The 19,796-nt window shown below is 48.0% G+C and overlaps 2 protein-coding genes across 4 annotated transcripts; one reads left to right on the top strand and one right to left on the bottom strand.

Moving 5' to 3' along the window:
- Positions 1-2,281: 2,281 nt before the first annotated feature.
- LOC122392098 (myotrophin-like) lies at positions 2,282-6,515 on the top strand. Of its 3 annotated transcripts, none has more exons than XM_043386612.1 (5): positions 2,282-2,447; positions 4,754-4,835; positions 5,011-5,121; positions 5,314-5,397; positions 5,859-6,515. In XM_043386612.1, exons 2-5 carry the CDS (start codon positions 4,767-4,769, stop codon positions 5,943-5,945), a joined length of 351 nt encoding a protein of 116 aa, XP_043242547.1. In that variant the 5' UTR covers positions 2,282-2,447; positions 4,754-4,766; the 3' UTR covers positions 5,946-6,515. The 3 variants fall into 3 exon arrangements, with proteins under 3 accessions (XP_043242547.1, XP_043242550.1, XP_043242549.1); XM_043386615.1 differs by having other exon boundaries at positions 2,326-2,361; XM_043386614.1 differs by having other exon boundaries at positions 2,332-2,457.
- A 434-nt stretch (positions 6,516-6,949) lies between these two features.
- Positions 6,950-18,927, bottom strand: LOC122392092. Its single transcript, XM_043386604.1, has 5 exons — positions 18,469-18,927; positions 10,033-10,270; positions 9,547-9,726; positions 8,762-8,872; positions 6,950-7,860 (listed from the first exon to the last, which is right to left on the bottom strand). The coding sequence occupies exons 1-5, from the start codon at positions 18,925-18,927 to the stop codon at positions 7,640-7,642; spliced, it is 1,209 nt and encodes a 402-aa protein (XP_043242539.1). The 3' UTR covers positions 6,950-7,639.
- Between the last annotated feature and the right edge of the window lie 869 nt (positions 18,928-19,796).

Below are 19,796 nucleotides of genomic sequence, written 5' to 3'. Positions count from 1 at the left end.
GAGGTGAAGCTGGTGCTGAAGCCCTTCTATCACAAGCGCACCATCACCAAGGAGCAGTACAAGGAGACCCTGAGGAAGTCGGTCCCCAAGGCAAGTCGACGTTTAACTCGCCTACTGTGCCGCGCTTTTATGTCTCGAGTAACCGCTGTGTCCGTACGTTAAAGTGACCATCCCACCTTAACATTAGTTTTGAGTTGAGATAGCCAAATTGGTGGCCATGGCCTGCAAATACCGGTTTGGGCACTCATAACATCGAAAAATGCTTTAATTCGGAGATATGGAATTTCAAACTTGCGGATTCTAAGGGGCTAATGCATTGGGATGCCCCCGTAGAATTTGACGTGACGTCAGCGGTGATCTGACGATTTCAAAACCTTATACTAACATCTTTGTGAAGCAGTGGTGGTATATGCTATTTGCGCGCAACATCTGCCGCAAACGCCGCACTTCCAAAATGAAGTCGCTAGGAACAGCGGAGATCCCAAAAAAGTAAACAAAAGTAAAAGTAATATCTTGAAAACCGGTGAATATTTTTAGGTGAAATTTGGTATATATTCGTTTTTGCTCTTTCTGAACCGAGCGACACCACTTTCATGCCAATTCATTAACTTTTTTGAAGGTGGGAGAGTCCCTTTAACTTGTAAGTCAGACTAGTTCCAGCATTGATACAATAGCCCGCTCATCCTAGCATGTATCTGATCGTGTCGTAGCCTTTTTACGGCTTGTTGCAGCGCTTTTTGATAATTTGAACGCTCTCTTGCTGCTTATTGTGATTTCTGGGCATGCTTCATTCATCCACTTCCTTATTCTTGGAAACTTTTGAAGAAAACTATCACCATCGTATTGTGCGCTTTTAATGGATCTTCCCCAAAAGTCGTTATTGTAATCCTATATTGTTTCGCTATTTTTCAGATAAAAAATAATCTCTGCAGACAGTATCGGGCGCATTTTGCATACATCATCCCCGCACGACTTCGATCTAACAATTCTTCTTTTTTCTCCAGATTTGTCACAGTAAGTCAGGCGAAATCAACCCGAAGAAAATTCATTCACTCATCATAAGTTACGTGAAAAAGTGCAAATACCTTAATAAAAAGAACCATGTCACGGTGCCGAATCCGAGTACTTCGACGCCCGTCAAGGGCAAAGTGTGACACCTGTGTTCCGCCGATCCGTCGTGAAATAACTGCTTTTTGATTAGTGTTATTTATATTGCGCTTTGTTACTAGATTTATCGAAGCGTTCTTGGTGTACCACAGTGCTATGTAAGCGAGCTGGTGAATGAACTGTGTCTAGCTGTGGACGTTGGTGCGGCGCTGCGCGGCCGCTTCGGTGGTATGTGGCATGGTGGACCGCGCTGGTACCTCGCCCTCCTTCATCGCAGAGATATGTGAACTCTGTGAACATCGTGATGTGACCGACAAGTCCAAAACATGGCTCCAACAGTTGGAAATGGCCAGAAATACATATGTACAAAAATCGTGTTTGGAAGTTGGATTGGGAAACCGCTGAATGATTCACATTGAGGAGAGCTTGGTTGAGGTATGCCGGTCAGGATTCGATTCCGTTGCAACACATTGATACTGTGCGGGTGGGGAGTGAACTGTTAGGCGTCTTATAAGCGTCGAGATAACTGCGAGAACAATTTGCTTTGACAGCACTATCCTGTTGGGAGACGATCACAATGTTACTGTTGACCGTCGAAAAGTAAATGCCGTTGAGAAAACTTTTCGTGTATTGGTAGACGAACTTTCGTCTTTCGGCATTGATTACAGAGGGCCTTTCGGTTTCATTATTTTATTATTAGTCGATGCGGTGGACAAAATCGTCGCTGGGCGTTGCTCATTTAGGGAAGGCACTCGTATTCAAGCCACCTGCCATGTAATCTGCCATGATTACTGTCATGGGCAGTAATCGCCACGCCATGTGTGGATCGCCCATGATCGTAAATACAATACAATACAATACAAATACATGGCATTTACATTTTGGCTTGATGGTGCATGGCACCTTCGTGCCGGTTCGTGATTGCAGAGCCGCTCAAGCAAGGAAGATACGATTCTTTGTTTCTACACGGGTTTTATGCTCAATTCATGATTTTGTGGCCGCGAGCTAGTAATCTCGGAGAATGCACAGAGCTGCGCAGTTGATACAAAACTGGTGAACGCCCTTTGCCTCACTGTGTTTTTTAGGAAATGTCTATGAAACGATATCCTCAAGTTGCTAGGCGACGGTGGGGAAACCTGCAACTCGTTTACTAGTTGCTAGGCAACGCTCTATTTCTTACCTTTGGAGACATTTCAAAGAGCACGGCTTTGAAGATTCGCTTCAAAGGCCCCTGGGCGTAGTCTCTTCGTTTTGGTTTGAAGGAGCCGGCAATTTCCGAATTATTTTGAGAAGTTCATTTTATTTTATCTCCATCGCATATTTATATCCTGAAGGAACAGGTAGGAAACAGTATGTGTATATGTCGTTATGATTAAGGGCATGTGTTCAATAGCAAAAAGTACTTCGCTTTAGCTGCTTTTTAAATAAAAAACAAACTCAACTGAACTGTTAAAGCATCTGTTGTTTTCGGAACAGTTTGATAAAACTTAAGTAGATCATCTTTACTTTTTCAGCCAGGGCGGTGTTTCACGGGACGCTGCTACCACGCTGCTATCAAATTGCGCGAGCTGACGTCACACTTGTGGTAGTGTTGGAGCAATGGGCCTGTTGATGTTTCCATGGAAACCCAATTTGACACGTGTAAAAGCAGCGTGCTGCTGTCACCGGTGAAACAGGGCCCAGGATATTAAAGTCATTGACAGCATGCTTTCTGAGAAAGAAATGTCAAGCAAAAAGGATGTGTGAATGTTTTGTTTAAAAATATCAAATTATTAAAGCCTAAAGCCTTAAGGTAAAAAATCGCTTTGATCTTGAGATAGGTCTTGATCATTATTATTCAAAGTTTTCCTCATGATCAGGTACAATACTAAATCAGTGTTCAAAGTCAATAGGTATAGCACAACTCAGTCAGTCCTGTAGCTGTCAGTAGGCTGCGTGGCCGTGGGCCAGTGGTGAGAGAAAGTGTTCCCAGTTACGACAGTCCGGGACCCGAGTTCAAAGCATGATGGGTGCTTGATGTTTATAACCCTCCTGACAGGTATGGTTGTGGTTGGTGGCAGGCTGAGTGTACTCTGTAGCCAGTCGAAGTCAGTGAGGGCCGAGGGGGACCAGCCGTGCATAGCTGCTCATTCCATCTTATGTTTGATAAATGTGTTTTGTTGTTGTTTGTTTGTTGGCCTTGTGCATGCATTAAATTTCTGACTCTAAATTATGTCATAGACAAGGAATTGTGTAGGTAGAGTGAAGTCCCCATAGTAGATTCAAAATTTACACAGCAAAAACCTTGGCTGATTGATCTAGCGCAAGCTATCAGCATCATGTTGCTTGTTTTTTGTGCATTTTTTGCATTAGCAGATGCATAGGTGTACCTATGATGAAGTTTGAATTTATGAAAGCTTGGCATTTGCTTTCTCATGCTCCTGTAGTTGCATAATAAATGGTACCTACATTCTTCTAACTATTCAATATACTTAACAGTTAACATCATCTAAATCTTTTTACTGCTGGCCCTTCCACTTGTTGGAAAATTTCACATAATAAAACAACACCAGTTAACTAGCCTGCACTACCAAAGACTGTTTTACAGTTTCCACCATACGTTATATTATAGGTAGTTAAATATGCCACCAGGCACCAGTTTGCTGGCTCCCACTTTGTGGTTTTCTGTGTAATTCACAAAATAGGCATGGGGCATCAGTTTCAAGCTGCACATGCCTAACAGGATGCCAAAAACATTATTTTTATAAAAGGGTAGCTGTCAGCATTGTACTGTTTCCACAACTCTTAGATGTGCACTTTTTAGCAACATCTTTGGCATAGGCATAGCTTGGAAGATTGTATTAATAGAAGATTATGGATTATGGGTTAGGGAAGATTGTAACCAACGTATCATCAGTTGTAAACTGGCTGGATCCACTTGCCAGGTCTGCCCATTTTGCTGAACCTTGGGTGGAAATAGAGTACCTCGCCAGTGTAGCTGTGCATTATTGTAGTCCCTTACGAGAGCACACAGATACTAGCAGTAGTGGGCACTCGTAGCTTGACCCCGACTTTGATAACGATAATTCGATAACATTTTTCGAGGTCGGCGACTTCGATAACAACAACTCGATAACCAACTCGGTCACTTCCTTAACGCGATAACGATGACGATAATTTCAAAAAAGAACGAAGTCGAAAGGAGAAAATATTTGAAAGGAATAAGCTTCTAAGTAGTATTTACTTCCTTAAATATTCCTTAAATAGGGAAAACATTCGTCGAAAAACTTAAATATCTTTATTCTTTGGCGACAGAGCTTGTTGGGCCGAAAGACGTTCCGAATAGCATTTTTTTCAGTGCTCAATCTACAAAACTGCTATCTCAGTTCAAAACCCCATGCTGGAGGTGAAGTATTCCTTAATATGCTCCCGTCGTATTTGATGAAGTTGTCGTTATCGATTGACCGAAACGGGGACTTCGATAACGACTTCGATAATCGTTATCCATAGGAGTTATCGATGTGCCCACCACTGGATACTACATAGTGATGAGTGTGACTGAATATGGGTGATTTTCATTGTTCTGCAAATCTGTTTTGAATAATTCAGTTTTGACACTTCTTTCTATATATGTAATGCAAGCTAATGCTTTTTCCTGAATTTTCAGATAGCAGCTAATCATGAGTGGGCTGGTTTGGAGCATCAAAAATGGAGACATTGAACAAGTGAAGGAGGCTGTTGAAACCAAGGTAATGCTATGATGTGCGATTATGTTTCTAATGACGGCTATGTTTCAGAACAAGTTAGGCTGGTTTCATTTCATGATAATCTTTTAGCACCATCTGCATACTTTGTGTAGTCTCTCTGCTCATTATTGCGCCATAAATTGATGTCCGTCTTAATCCCTTGATCTGCTGTTGCCAGAAAGTGGACCTGAATGCGCCAATAGATGGTCGCAGCCCGATCCACTATGCCGCCGACTATGGTCAGCTCGAGGTGCTGAAATATCTCCTCAGCAAAGGTGCAGACCTCAATGTAAGTATCGGTGTTGCGACAGGAAGGGACAACTGTTGGCGACTGGCGTGCTCCTGGTGTTGGCACGTTGTCACCCACCAGTGATATTATGACTCTTTCTACTGAGTTGACGTTATTTTCATTTCGATTCTCTTTGTTATGTGGCCTCACGATCAGTTCCAGTACTCTAATTTTTCTTCGATTCGTTTCCAGGTGCTGGACAAGCACGGCATATCGGCGATACTAGCAGCTATCTGGGAGGGCCACACCGACTGTGTGAAACTGATGCTGGAAAAGGTACGCACCCGAACTGCTGTTACATGCGAGATATCTCATTGCCCGGTCCTTGTTCAACGGTGGTGATGATTATGATGCCTTCAGCTTTCACTTGATACGATATTAAATTCCATGCCATTTTTTTTAGCCCATCCCTGTTGTGCTCTAGAACATGAAGCGTGAAACATTCTGCCTTGATTGGAACTCTCGTTTAAAAAGGCTCGCTTTCTCGCTCTCGGTGAAAAGCCTTGTCATTCTTTCCATTTCTAAGTATTGAACACGCAGTCTCATAGGATGGCCAGGACATTGTTGCTCCCCTGCCGTTGAAGAAGTCCACTTTTTTCTTTCTGATGCGGTCGATGAAAAATGGCTCGTCACACGTCCGGTCTACAAGTCCTCGCTGGCATTGTGTTTGTTTATTTGACACTCAAGCTGCCCACTGCTGCCGTTATCCGTATCAACCCCATCCGGTCTCCTTTCAGGGTGCGTCCAAGTCGGGTAAGACGCCGGACGGCACGAGCTATATCGACGCTGCCGAGAAGGCAGACATCAAGGCGCTGCTGCGGTAGGTGGGCGCCTCCACCGCCTGTTTGTGCTCTGTGATTGGTGCCCTGGTGCCCCGTGTGATCGCTGACGATCCTAAGAGAACTGGATGGCTTGCAGAGGGATGTGAAGAGAGCCAGATGAAACATAGAGCTATTCTTTGTAATAACACTTTTTGGTACTCGTGCTATTCACTACTTGATTGTTTATTTTAAGGCCGTGTGAGCGTCAATCGTCCTCTTCCATGATTGTGTTTGTGTTTTCTCGTCCGGGGGGACTCTGTGGGAGGGGGTGGAGGTGGCCTGGCCGGACGTCCTGGGCGGCTGGGACCGGGCCTGGCCTCCATCCGGCCTCCCATCAGATAGGGAGTGTTTGCACGCGTCCTGTGCGTCGGACGGAGGGCAGTGCGCCGCGTGTCACGCGCCGCGGAATGCCACTCCGTCGCCCCGGGCGTGTGTGGGTGGGGAGTGGGGGAAGCTGAGATAGGTACGTTACGGTCGGATCCGGTGCAGTCGACCGCGGCGCTGACGGCTATGTCGTCACGCACGGCTATTGCCGGCAAGGAGGTGCGGAAATACATTGACTAGGTACTCGTGGATCATTGTTTCGGATATTACAGTGCTTGGATTTGATGATTTTCTGTCATTTTATATTGCTTTCTAGATTGGTACTATTTTCGACCGAATGTGGCTGTGGGTGGAATGGGACCAGAAATCCGAATACTTGACAGCGTTCCTTCCGTGGATTGCACTTCGGAGATCCTGCTTTCGACTAGATATGGCTGAAATATCAAATAGCGTATGAAATATCGCGGTCACTTTCCGGCTGTGGGGCTCCGTACCGTCCAACTGAGCGATTTACAGGAAGAAGACGGCCCACCGCTATCTCAGATTTGCTGATATCTGACCCGGCTTGCATGGTGACTCGGCAGTAAATAGCGAGCAACGAAGCACCTCGAGTGGGGCCGTCAAATGTCAGTTCTGGTGGGGATGTCAAATGCCAGTTCTGGGTGTAGTCCAGAGTCATAGGCAAGCGTCTGGGAAGTTTATTGTTTGTCAGTAGAAGGTGTCGATATAGCTACAATCCCCTCAGCTTATGATAACCTCAACACTGTACACTTTGCACTTCTACAATATGCAGTATAAGATCTGGGCTAATTCGCAGACAACACAGCTCAACCCTTGTTCACGTTTATATTTCTAGCGCGGGTCTTGGGCTTCTAGACCTTGGTCTGGGGCCCAAGGTTTAGAGGAAACAAAAACGTTGAAGTAACTAATGAGCTGAGATGAGCTTTGAGCATGACCCATTGAGCTTATTACATGTGTAATAACGGCAGCGCCGTCTCGTCTTTATCATGACTACATAATGCCTACATGCCTAATTGGTTTCTCTTTGCACTGCCCCAAAACACCGATCGCTTTTGTTTGGCTAACACGAACATATTCAATGATTGCAATGTCTCTCAGCAATTGAACGTCGACTAACTACTACATTCGGTCACACAATGGACAGTCATTCACACTGCCGTCACTGCAAAGTGGCGATGAACACACTCTCCTTTCACCGCGCATTGGTTCAATATTACCCCCATAACCACTCAATGTCTTCACCGTATTTCCCTGATACCGATACACTTCCATAGTCATAGCATCAGCATCACTAGAACCCCCACCACAGCTCCTCATGTGACAAGAAGTAACCTACCCCTCTCCTACCACCTTCATAACACCGCCATGGGCTTGTAGATGCCGGTATAACCGATGAGTCGCGCCCTCAGCGCCGGCAGCGTCTTCACAGTGGAGACGACGTCATCCAGTAGCCGGCTGTACTCGCAGCTGAGAATGTAGAATATGTCCCCCGTGTCAGAGTCGCAGGACTTGTGGAGAACGATCCGACGTAGGCCCGCCCGCTTCGGGATGGTCCGGTACAGAAGTCGTGCTCCTATAGGAAACGCGAGGTGTCAGAGAAAGGGCGTGTTACTGGGGAAATGTATGCTTGAGCCATGGACGCTTTTTTTTTTTTGTTTGCTGGCAACATGTTTGTTCTGAGATCGGACGAACACCACGTAATAGAGAGGTAGCTCAGGTTGGGATTTTCAATAGAAAATCACAACTCTAAAGAATAGTGATTGTTCTTAATTGAAAAGTCCCAACCTTCGGATATTCATAAGTATGCCAAAGTGATTTTATTATCATTTTATAAGCATGTGCTTTCTGGATCCTTGATGGGTGATCGCTTAGGCTAAATTTATTTTCTTGTGTTTGGATAACGCAGCCCAATAAATATCCACGACTCGAAACTTGTCAGTAATAAATTTAGTGATATGGATAGTGTGTTACTCTAGGCCCCTAGCCACTGGGAGAAGGCTCTAAATCTGTCTACCTGTCAGATAGGGTTAGATTGGTACCTATATGTGTCAGCATTTGATATACCTACCAGACGGGTCGATAATTATTACAGACGCCTCTGCGTATGTGGCCCTCCTGAGCTTACCGTCGCCATGGCTTGAAAGCCCATCATACTACCAAAAGTGGGTGCGGAAAAAATACACTACACAGGATTTCCAAGAAGGGGATCGTTCGAGCAGAACATTATGGTCGCCCATCCTAGTCGTTCCGTGATTGTGGAATGGTCTCTGGACGAATCGCCCTTGGCTAAATCAAGCCCGTCTTTATTTGTACATTTTATTCTTATATTTCAACTCCTAGTTTGTTGGTGTCGCGATCGGACAGCTTGGTTATACGACTACCTAAAATAAATATCTTCATGTTCACGCCTCAGGGAACGGCGTCTCTATAAATTAGCTGACGTATTTTTCAGTTGTCACCGAAGCTGAACTCACCGGTCCAGCTGGGCCAGTCGCGCTCGAAGCTGTGTCGGTCGTCCCCCTCCATGACCCGGAACACAGAGATGATGTAGCCGGTGCGGTCACTGCTGGGACGCCGCTGGTCGGCTGGGGAGAGAGAGAGAGAGAGAGAGAGAGGGGGGGAGAGAGAGGGAGACGTCAGACAGCGTGACCTCTTATAGTGACCTTTTGGATAGGTCAGGGTTCGGAAGACATACAGCATGAACTGTGATTATATGGCTTCTAAACTCATATCGTGTGAATTACGTAAATAATGCGAGAAATAACACGCCAATCATTTTTGTCGTTCACGTAATGTTTTAGAATCAACCGCAATATATGCCTTTCAGGCCTCCGCAGTATTTCTCTCGGAGCGAAAACGTCCAACTTGGCAGCGTTTGAACATGTGACAGGCGAGATGCGATTTCACGGACTGCCTTGTTTCTTTGCCAGCAGTATTTTCTGCTCTTTGTGGAAGACAAGATGAGAGGACCGGCACCATCGGACAATGGACGGACCTCAAAGTCGCACAGCCGATGCATGTGCATGTGTCTTATTGGCGTAGCCAAATGTCCGCTTTGATCTATATTTTTGGACTGATTCTTATTTTAGTCGGTTGACTTGCCAATCATTTTTATCTTGAGCTTGACAGTGAAACTACTAAAGACAAAAGGATTCCTGGTTAGAAGTCACATCAATTGAGTAATAAAGTAATCTTGACATCAATTGTCGCTTTCCTTAGTCATCCCTCCAACACATTCTCCCGTGCATCCATGACTCACTGAGCGGCGGCCGGGCGATGGTAGCCACCTCCTGGTACAGTCGAACCGTGTGCTGACCCACCAGGGTGGTCTGCAGGGGTGAGAACGTGGTCCGCACGCCGTGTCGCACCTCGGAGAGCACATCCTGCGCGGTGCGGCCCGACTTGGCCACCGTGTAGTAGAGCAGAAACGGAAACGGCTCTGTGGGATCGAACAAGAGAAGCTGATATTCGTGAGCGTTAGAAGTTGCTAGTCAATAGACTATCAGAAGCCTTTCCGTTTGACGGCCCGTTTGATCAGCATTATGCAAGATTGGCGTTGAAACAGCGTCGCAACTGATAACTGTCGTTCACACAGTTCATGTTCAACAGTACCCAATTTCTCATAGCCCTTTGGTTTCTCCTTTCTCTCCTCACTCCCTCCTGCCGTCCTACCCTCACACCATAAGAACTCACCAGTCACCGCATCACTACCCTAACCCTTTCCCACCCACCGCCCATCTCTCACCGGTCCGCTCCAGATTACTAAGCAGTATCGCATCGCGCGTCTTCCCCGCGGCAGCCACCCTCTTCAGCAGTGACAGGCAGGCGGTCAGCTGGACCTGGAGCGGGCTGACGGGCTCCAGCACACTGGGCGGCGTCACCGGCTCCAGCGGCGTCAGCACGTGCAGGACCACCGACAGGTCCGGGTCGCTGGTCTCGTGCATCCGCAGACGCTGGCCGCGCGCCGGGGGAGAGGTCGGCAGCTGGGGGTGGGAGAGGGGTGGAGGTTAGCTGTGGTTAGGGTTTGTTGAATGGTTGCACTTGCTTGGAGAGGCGACGGGGTAGAGGTCGGCAGTTGGACTGGATCGTGATGGAGGTCAGTTGCGGTTTCGGTCAGAGTTTGGGAGTTGTCAGACGCAGTTGCAGTTGCTGTGTGTTGGAGGACGTCAGATGCTGACGGGGCTTTGGGGATAGGTCGGCAGCTGAGGGTCTGGAGTGGGGTTTAGATCAGTTGCGATCAAAGTCGATTGGAGAATGCCAGGCCAGAGTTGGCCAAGTGCCGGAGGAGATCTTGGCGACTCCAGGGATGGGCGAAATCGTCAGTCATTGAAATTTACAACTGGTCTGCTTGCTTCCAAAGTTGATGCGCATTTAGCAATAGCTAGTTATTATGCAATATGCATTTAATATCGCATGGTCGTCAACAGGACCAGTGGCGGATATCCCAGGTCATCTACCCGACCGTAAACCTGACCGGCGTGACCCTCCGGGGTCACTGTCAGTTCCGACTGCACCCCTAACCTAACGCGGCTCGGGCGCGCTCGACCGCGCCAGCCGCCCCGCGTCCCATTCTCGCCAGCGCATCAGCCCGCAGCTCGACCGCTGACAGGCGACCAAGAAGATCTGAGCTGGCGTCTTGTCGCAGCCCGCTCCATTTCACTTAAAGTTTATTTAACCTTCATCTGCTTTGATTTATTATCCGAAGCCTTCACTTCGCTCATGGCTCTCGCTCTAAAATAGCTCGCACTCCACCCACGCGTTAGATGATTAAGCCCAATTTAAATCACTCAGCGTGGTGATTTCGCGGCCCATTCTCTACTGATTGTCACCGTCGTCGTTTGTACACGGTTGCTGGCGGTCGGCTGCGGTGCTCGACTCAGGTCAATATGTTCTTTGGACGCCGGGCGCGACAAGCGTTACTGCTTGGCACCTGGCTGCTTGCGGTCCGCCCGGCCAACCATCGCCAGTTGTGTTTATGGGTGTCAGATATGAGCTGGCCGCTGATTGCTGGAGGACAGAAGATGGCTTCATCAGGGAACGGTGGGGATAGCCGGGGACGGATAAGCAATGCACTGTGACGGATGTGGTGAACCGTAACGGGATGGGTGACGGGCTGTGACGGGACTGGTAATCTGATGTGACGGAGTTCGTAACGGACTGACACTGTGACGGAACTCGCGATGGGCTATTACGGTATTGTGACAGGAGCTGCAGTCAGTTTCAGATACGGGATTGTAGACTATCCAGTCGTCGGCTTAGCGTTCAAATGACGCTGTTTACACTTAACATGAGTCAGCGAAACGTTCTTCTACGACTTTGCAGAGTGAACCTCAGGAAAGGATCCTTTGGCAGAACTACCAGAAAAGAAGAATGTAGATCCGTCATTGGTGCACAGCCTGAGATCAGTGTTCAGATAACTTATTTATTGTTTCGATCACAATTTTAGCGGAAGTTTTATGTCGAGGGGCGCTTATGGCGTTTAATCTTATATTGAATATGACTGAAAATGCATAATGCATATGCAGTCAAGGCCATAGCAATACAGACGCGATAGAAGCCTGCAGAGTGCAGATGCTCCATCAAGGGAGGAAGCTGGTTATATGGAACTGAAAATTGATTTTCCTTATATTGTAGATAAATATTTTCCGGTGCTTTATCATTCGTACCTTGTATATGTTACAGACCGTATGCAAACCCAGTCCGTTTGCAAACGGCCTGGCCCAGTCAGGCCGTTTGAAAACGGCCTGAAAAAGCCGGCCGTTTGCAAACCGCCTGAAATATCAGGCCGTATGAAAACGGCCTAGGCAGTTTGAAACGGCCTAGACAGTTTGAAAACGGCCTAGTCAGTTTTCAAACGGTCTGGCGAAGTACAACAGCCTCTGAAGATTGAAGTTAATGGATCCAGGTTGGTCGATGATCAGGTTGCATCCATGTGAATGCTTGCGCATTCCATGCCGAATGACTCGTCTACATACGTCGAACATTTTCTTACTGTGCTGATGCTCGGCCCGGCCGTTTTTCGACAATATTACTAATTATACAAGTTCACGGTCCGCCTGTGTACGGCCATCCAGTTGATGGAGCCTGGTGAAGCCACTACTGGCGAGGTCTGGTGAAACGTATCACTACAAGACTCACCGATTATTTTGCGGCATAAAACGCCGGAGCGCGCAATGGATTTCACAATTCAGTGGCGCGGGAACCGGGGGGGGGGGCTAACGGGGGCTGAGCCCCTCCAACTTTTCGGCTGGGGGGGGCTCATAATGTATTTGAGCCCCCCCCCCCCCAGCTGGAGGAATCGAAATCGGAAATCTGCCAACATAATTTCATAGATTCATACATAGGCGCGGGAACCGGGGGAGGGGGCAGTGGGGGATGTTTGCTCCCACAGCTCTGGGGCCGTGGGGGCGGTGGCCCACAACTTTTCATGTCGGTCAGGAACCGTTGGGGCAGCTTGTCCTCCCCAAATTACGGGTTGTGGGTCACAAAGGAAGAAAGCATGTAAGTGAAAAATCCACCTCTTTCACTGGCTCGTCAACTCATTTGGCAGATTAAAACCTTTATTCCAGGTTGCCAAAACGGTAGTTTTTTCACTCAGCTGAGACGGAATACCTGACTTTTTGCGTTTTTTTTTTTTGTTGAAAAGGCCAAGGTCTGAAAAATAAGTGGCCTAAAACCGGTGAGAAAACTAGATTTTGGGGTACCCTACTGTTAACGCCAGACCCCTTGAGACCCTAATTTTTCGCGATTACTTTTAAATGCGTGAAGGAATTTCAACCAAGCTCAGGACATGGCCGTTTCAAGACAGGCCGAAACTTTTACAATTTAGATATTTTATCGCCATTTCAATATTTCAGGCACTTGTCATTGACTCGTAATGTTAAATTTCGAGCAAGATTTTCATCCGGTGTGTAGAGGCTATCACCAGTCAGTCTGTGATACGTTATGACGTCACAGCTAAGCCCCGCCTCTGTGGTCTTGGCCTGCGGCGGTTTCGGGCCGGCGCGCGGTCACTCTCGCTGTGGCGGGGAGCGGGGACGGGCGACGGTCGAGCGGTGCCGAAAGCCGGCGGAGTTGTGCGTAGCGTCTTGGCTGACAGTGCCCAGAGAGCGACATGATGACTAAGGAGTCATAAATGCTCAATGCGCATTGCTTCTACAATGCTGATATGTTCGCTGATATTTTTTTTCTATAAGCTGCATATGACGGGCAGATGGCATATAACTGACATAAGGTTAGGAAATATTCACCTGTATTTAAAGCCTATGGCGTTGCAGATAATGCGATAATGGGATGTCGGATGTCACCAAGTAGCTGCCGATTTGTACATCGCTATGCAACCATCGAACAACGCAATAATAAGTTAATTGCCTGAGCTTCGCATCATACGGCTCGCTCGTATTTCAAACAGATACCCTACATCGAAAATCGTATTTGTTAGGAATCGTTAACGTTTGTTCGAAGCACGACTGAGTAGTAGGTTGAGGAGTGATGGTCCTCTTGGTCCTATATACAAGAGTCAACAAGAGCCTAACATTTACTTGACCGTCTGCTGCAATTGACTCATAGCACGTGAACTGTGAAGCGTCAGCGAAATTCATAGTCCTTCACAGATGGCAGGGGTGTCGTTTGTACAGAGGTCGCTGATGGGCACGGGTCAATGCCGCAGTCGTGGGCGGAGCCTAATGTCATATGACGTAGAAAGCCTCTATCCAGGATGGAAAAACAGTTAACATTACGAGTCAATGACAAGTGCCTGAAACATTGAAATGGCGATAAAATATCTAAATTGTAAAAGTTTCGGCCTGTCTTGAAACGGCCATGTCCTGAGCTTGGTTGAAATTCCTTCACGCATTTAAAAGTAATCGCGAAAAATTAGGGTCTCAAGGGGTCTGGCGTTAACAGTAGGTTGATCTCTATTATGGTTCAGCCCCCCCCCCCCTAGTCTGGAAGAAGTTCCCGCGCCACTGGTTCACATTAGAGTCTTCACCGCGCCCGGTCGACCGCCGGCGACTGTCCGGTGGCGTACGCCGGCAATACTTGACCATTGCGGTGGAAGGCGAAACTTTGAAGTCCGGGGGAAGCCCGGGTCGACTGGGCGCTATACGGGCCGGGTCTCAGTTCTGCTAATCTCTTCCTGACCAGGCCTGCATTCGTCATCCGGAAAATCAGGGAGAATTTTCCGGAACTAGCGAGAATCATCGGGGATCACGAACGGTATCGCGATAACGAGACATGCTGAAGATAGGCGCTCAACAATAATTTTCCGACGGAGAATATCCGAGTGACAATATTTTTTCCGGATGCCGAATGCACCTAAGGATTTCATGGTGCCATGTAATGTCATGAATGAAACGGTCGTGCTTCAACTAACTCAACATTGTCCAGCTGTAACTTTATGCAGACCACATTGTTTTCAAAATGCCTAGACCGTTTGCAAACGGCCTGGTGTCTAGAAAGTTGTCATACGGCCTAGACGGTTTGCAAACGGCCTGAAATTTCAGGCGGTTTGCATACAGCCTGGAATTTCAGCCCGTATTCAAACGGCCTGACTTTTCAGTCCGTTTGCATACTGACTGGGCTGTCCAGGCCGTTTGCAAACGGCCTGAATCGGGCCAGGCCGTTTGCAAACGGACTGAGTTTTCATACGGCCTGTAACATATACATGTAATTTGAATTAAATTAGTTATGTATTACGATACATAATTGTCTCAGTTGTCTTGAAAAAGGTGTTACAGGTAAAGATGTCCCATCTACTGAAAGCTAATGTGGCGTTTTCTGTTTATGTTTAATAACCCGGTTGCATGCTAATCATTTACGAACATGAAGGAGACAAGTTAGAAGGATTTATGGTCGGTCGACCTAAGAGTGACCTCTCAGCTATTGAAGGAATATTGTTTTATGCTCGCCGTGAAATATGGTGTCACTCCCGCTAGTGGTCTGGCAGGCGGACGCGCGGTGTTGGCTCCCGGTCCGGACGAGATTCACTCCCTCCCGCCCTGCCAGCCGCCTGGATCCCTCGGCCGCCGATCCGACGGCTTTCAGAGCTCCTCAGACAGGGGGCCAATGGGTACGGCACTGTGTGCCATCAGCCATTGCCACAGCTGATGGCTAGACACTATCAGTGATCGGGGCAGGTGTGGTCCATGTTGTATTTGCTTATCGGTACCCATCGCCAGACGGGGTACTTGTTATTGTAAATAGGTCAGTCGGCCCGACCGGGAGGTATTCCTGTAGGAGAGCAGGGTCGCTGGTTGCGCTCTACTGAGCGGAAGACGCGCGGGACGCGACGGAACGCAGCGACTCGGGTGTCGACCGGGTCGGGTCGCCGTCAGCGTCACGTCACGTCACGGTGTCTGTTGTCTGGCGCCGTCCCGGTCACCAGAGTTTGGCAGCCGGCGGATCTGTCCGCCACGCACCCAGCGCCGGCAGTGAGGAGTCGCTCAGCTGTGCCGCCGCGGAGGTCACGCGTGGCATGCTGGTGCGTTCGTCACTGGACCGCGCTGACCTAGGCCGATAGATATAGAGTGATGGCCAGATTAGAGTGGCAGTGCAGACGAGAATAATCTATCATACAATTTGTCTGGACATTGCTGCTTTACCCAATAAGTATCCGTTTAATACACTCAAAGAATACCGTCTTGTTTAACAGAGGTGCACCAAACTACATACGTTCGAAGTCTCCGCACCATTCGTGTCCCTCCCTCCCTTTTCCCCTGTCTATATTTTACGCTGCTGCTAGCTGAGCCTCACGCGTCAGTTCTCAGCAGACACCCTAATGGATGAGCATTGGCTCCGAAAGTGAATGGTATTATGGTGGTCCACAAATTACACCGTGGCCAAAAGAATGGTGACAATTTCTCACGGTTCATTTTGATAGGGGAGAGTGGGGTAATTTGGCCGCTTTTTTTAGAAAACGATATAACTTAAAATTGACGACACATTTCTGCATTTTCTCAACGCTGGCAGGTGTCGTATTCATTTTACTTTACTGGACAGTGAACTTGAAATGATAGAGTAATTACTTATATTGAAATTGTGACGTATTACAAAGGTCTGCAAGGCGGCCAAATTGCCCCACTAGCAGGGTTATTTGGCCGGGGGTGTGGGGCAATTTGGCCGGTGTTAGTTTGCGGTCGGGATTTTCTGTTATATTGCGAGTCTGCTTCAGATTCAGCAATGACGTGTGTCCTATGATGCATTTGCCGCATTTTGGAGGTTGACTCAGGGGTCACAGGGGTCAAAATAGCCAAATTAGCGGCTCTAGATGCGAAGACAGTTTTTTACGAATAACTTTTGAAGCAATCAAGCTAGGCCAAAACTTCGAGTACCATCGTAATTCTCTCGTCAGTCCGCATCGAAAGATATATGTGTTGACCTTGAGAAGTCAAGGTCAAAGGTTGACCTCAGGTCACGTTGCATATGGTCGCTTGACCTCAAGGTCACGTGATTTCAAGGTCATCATGCATATCATTCGATGCGCCTTGGCGAGCTGAACAGAATGAGACCATTTGTGCGGCTGTACCATTTTGTGTAAGGATTTATTTGCAAAAAAAAGTTTGGTAACCTTTGATGACGTCACATGCTCTTACAGTTGACCAATCGGAAGTAAGGCATCAAAGTAGTCAAAGTTGGTCATGAATCATGTCATTTATGGTACAATTGACCATGAAAACTCGGCCGTCCCAGCATATAGACCATGAGCGCACCGGCCAAGTTGCCCCGCTAGTCCCGGCCAAATTACCCCATATTGTCATTCTGAAATTTTTTGTCTATAAAGTCATCACGGCTATACGGAATTAGATAAAATTGCTCTTGGAACCGCTGAACACCCCCAAGAATGGCGCTATAATGTCTGAATTCGTTTTTAGCCCAAATACTACATGTTATACAATATACAACTTTGTAAACAGAAGTAAAAGTTACCATTTTCTAATGAAATTAACGTTTTATTAATTTTGAATAAAACTACGAGGGGCAAAGTTTTGACATTTGTCCTCCAGTTATTTCTACCCATGACAAATGAATAGAGACTAGAGTTATTTCACTCACTTTTATTAGACAGCGTACAGGTGGGGGCGGCCAATTTACACCACCGGCCAAATTACCCCACTCTCCCCTATGTTGTTGTGCTCTTTCATGCCTCATTCATCGCTAGGACGTGTTCTCATTTAGAACTGAGAAGCGTCTTTGTTCAATTTTGCATTAAGTTTTCTTTTCGTCGGAACGGAATGTGGTTTGACATTTATCACTCACGTTTATTTTTCAGTTTCCCCTGTTGATTAGATTTGAAAACAGGAAATTTCGATGCTACGAAACATGCCTAATATGCCAAAAAAAAATTATTCAAATTGGTGTGTTGTTTCGTCAGACGTGGATGCATCTTTGTACCAGCATCCCAATGTCCACACGCGGGGAGCCAACGGCACTTCACTCTTCGACCGCTAGATGGCACTAGTGGTAAGCGCCTGATGGTATGCTGTGCCGCACGACACGATGCCTGGCTCGGGCGGCCCGTCACAGGCGCCTGCTTGAGAATAGAAATTAGAGCGACACGCTTGTAAGTTCTTGCTCTTTCCCATGGGTGCTGACACCGTGGTAATGAAAAAAAAAACACAGAGCCATGTCAGTCAAAGTCTTGTAAGGAATAGGTACCTATATGCATACTTGACTGTGTTGGGTCATGCTTGCTATTACAGCCAGTGTATTTTGGAGTTCTCTGACGACAACAGTGTCTGTCACGGGCTGGGGCATCTCAGCCTTTTGGCTTGGCTAGGCCTCACTTATGGAATTCAATGAACGATGGATGGGCCTAGGTAGCTGTTTTTTGTGTGTGTGTTTAGTGACTCAATCGGTAGAAGTTAGACGGACTTCCAAATGCACTGAAATTCTCCACTCATCGTACTGGATAGTGTTAAATTACCTGTTTGAAGTAGTGCCGTTTTATTCCTACCTTTTCTCAATTACGAATAGCAATCTTATCCTTATTTCTCTGTTCTAGGCTTTAAGGCCCCAAATCACGCTATGTGATTGTCCCCGCCTGGGCTGGCCCGTCGTGTGTCATTACAGTGACAAACCGACACATGCGACAATGACACCGTTCACCCAAATTAACGTAAAAAATAGAAGCCTTTCAGCCAACCCACTAGAAGTGTCCGTTTGGTCGCGTCACTTCTCTCACCTTGTGCCCAGTCGGCAGAAACCTGTGGACCAGTGCGTGGGGCACCATGAAACAGTCCTGGCTCAGCTGATCCATGGAGAGCAGCTCCTGCTCACACGGTTCGGGCGGGGGCGGCGGCACCACAGTCACTGTCGGCGGCTCCTGGGCCTGCTCCTCCTCCTGGCGTGACCGGCTGGTCCTCCTCTTACCACGGCCGGTCAGCCAGCCGACCAGGCCCGAGCGGCGCGGCCGCGATTCGCCGTCGCCGCCGCCGCCACCGCCCCCGCCGAACCCCAGGAAGAGGTGTGTGCGCGTAACACGCTCAGAGGCCTCCTGCTCGGCGGCGGAGGCGGCGGCGGCGGCAGCGGCGGCGGACCGCAGTCGACGCGGCTGCAGTTTGACCCGACCTCGACCGAGCGAGAGCGGCGAGTGGCCGTCCGAGCCGCCCGACCGGCCGCCGCGGTTGTACAGAAAGTTCATGGTACGCGACTGCTAGTAGTCGAAAAAGTGGCAGTTCAGGTCAGGTCAGCCAGAAGACAATGACCAGTTAGTCCTAAAAACATTTGTTGTTTTTACGAGTAGGCTAAAGCTTTACATGCCTCTTCAAATGGATTATTCACGGTTCATAATCCCTTCACATGCTCTTGTTCATTCTTATTCTCACATTTCTTCTTAACTTCAGAATAATTCAAAATCGTTTACTTCTCTGCTTCCATGTTTTGATTCACTAACAAGCTTCAGTACTGCTCAGACACTCTCTCGTCTATCAACAGCTTCACTTCTTCACAAACTAGCCACCAATCCCTCAGCACCTCACTGACCCGACTAACCACGACAGACGTGGCCCGCACACCGCCCACCCTGCCTGCCCACCACCGACTGTCGGCCCAGCTGGGCCCGGTCCGGCCTCCGACGGGTCACGAGCTGTGCCAGCTCCGACGAGCGCCTTCTGTACCCTTCAACAGAGGCTCGGTCACCCACCATCCGCCCTCACCTCACCGCTCCCTACAACATGTTTCCGCCAGCGCTGTCTACCGCCGTCGACCACCGTGTAAGCGAAGAGGAGAGTTGCCATCGTGTGTCAGGAGAGGAGACAAACAGGCTTGGCGGAATCGGCCAACGTCGTGCCGATGTCAGTGTACTGTCGGGGACTGAGGACCGCCCGACAGTCGGAATATGTAGAACGAGGGGTGGCATTGGTATGACGAGGCCGCAGCTTCTCACGTTGTTTGGAATAAGTAAAAGTGGGATCAGTGAGATCGATGTTCACCAAATTTACCTCAAAAGATGCCTTACGTAAAAGAAAGAGAGAGAGAGAGAGAGAGAGAGAGAGAGAGAGAGAGAGAGAG

The sequence above is a fragment of the Amphibalanus amphitrite genome, unplaced genomic scaffold (assembly GCF_019059575.1).
Source record: "Amphibalanus amphitrite isolate SeventyFive unplaced genomic scaffold, NRLGWU_Aamphi_draft 000468F_arrow, whole genome shotgun sequence".
Classification (NCBI taxonomy): domain Eukaryota; kingdom Metazoa; phylum Arthropoda; class Thecostraca; order Balanomorpha; family Balanidae; genus Amphibalanus; species Amphibalanus amphitrite.
The sequence above is the reverse complement of the archived record's forward strand: the minus strand, read 5'-3'. Positions and strand labels throughout refer to the sequence as shown.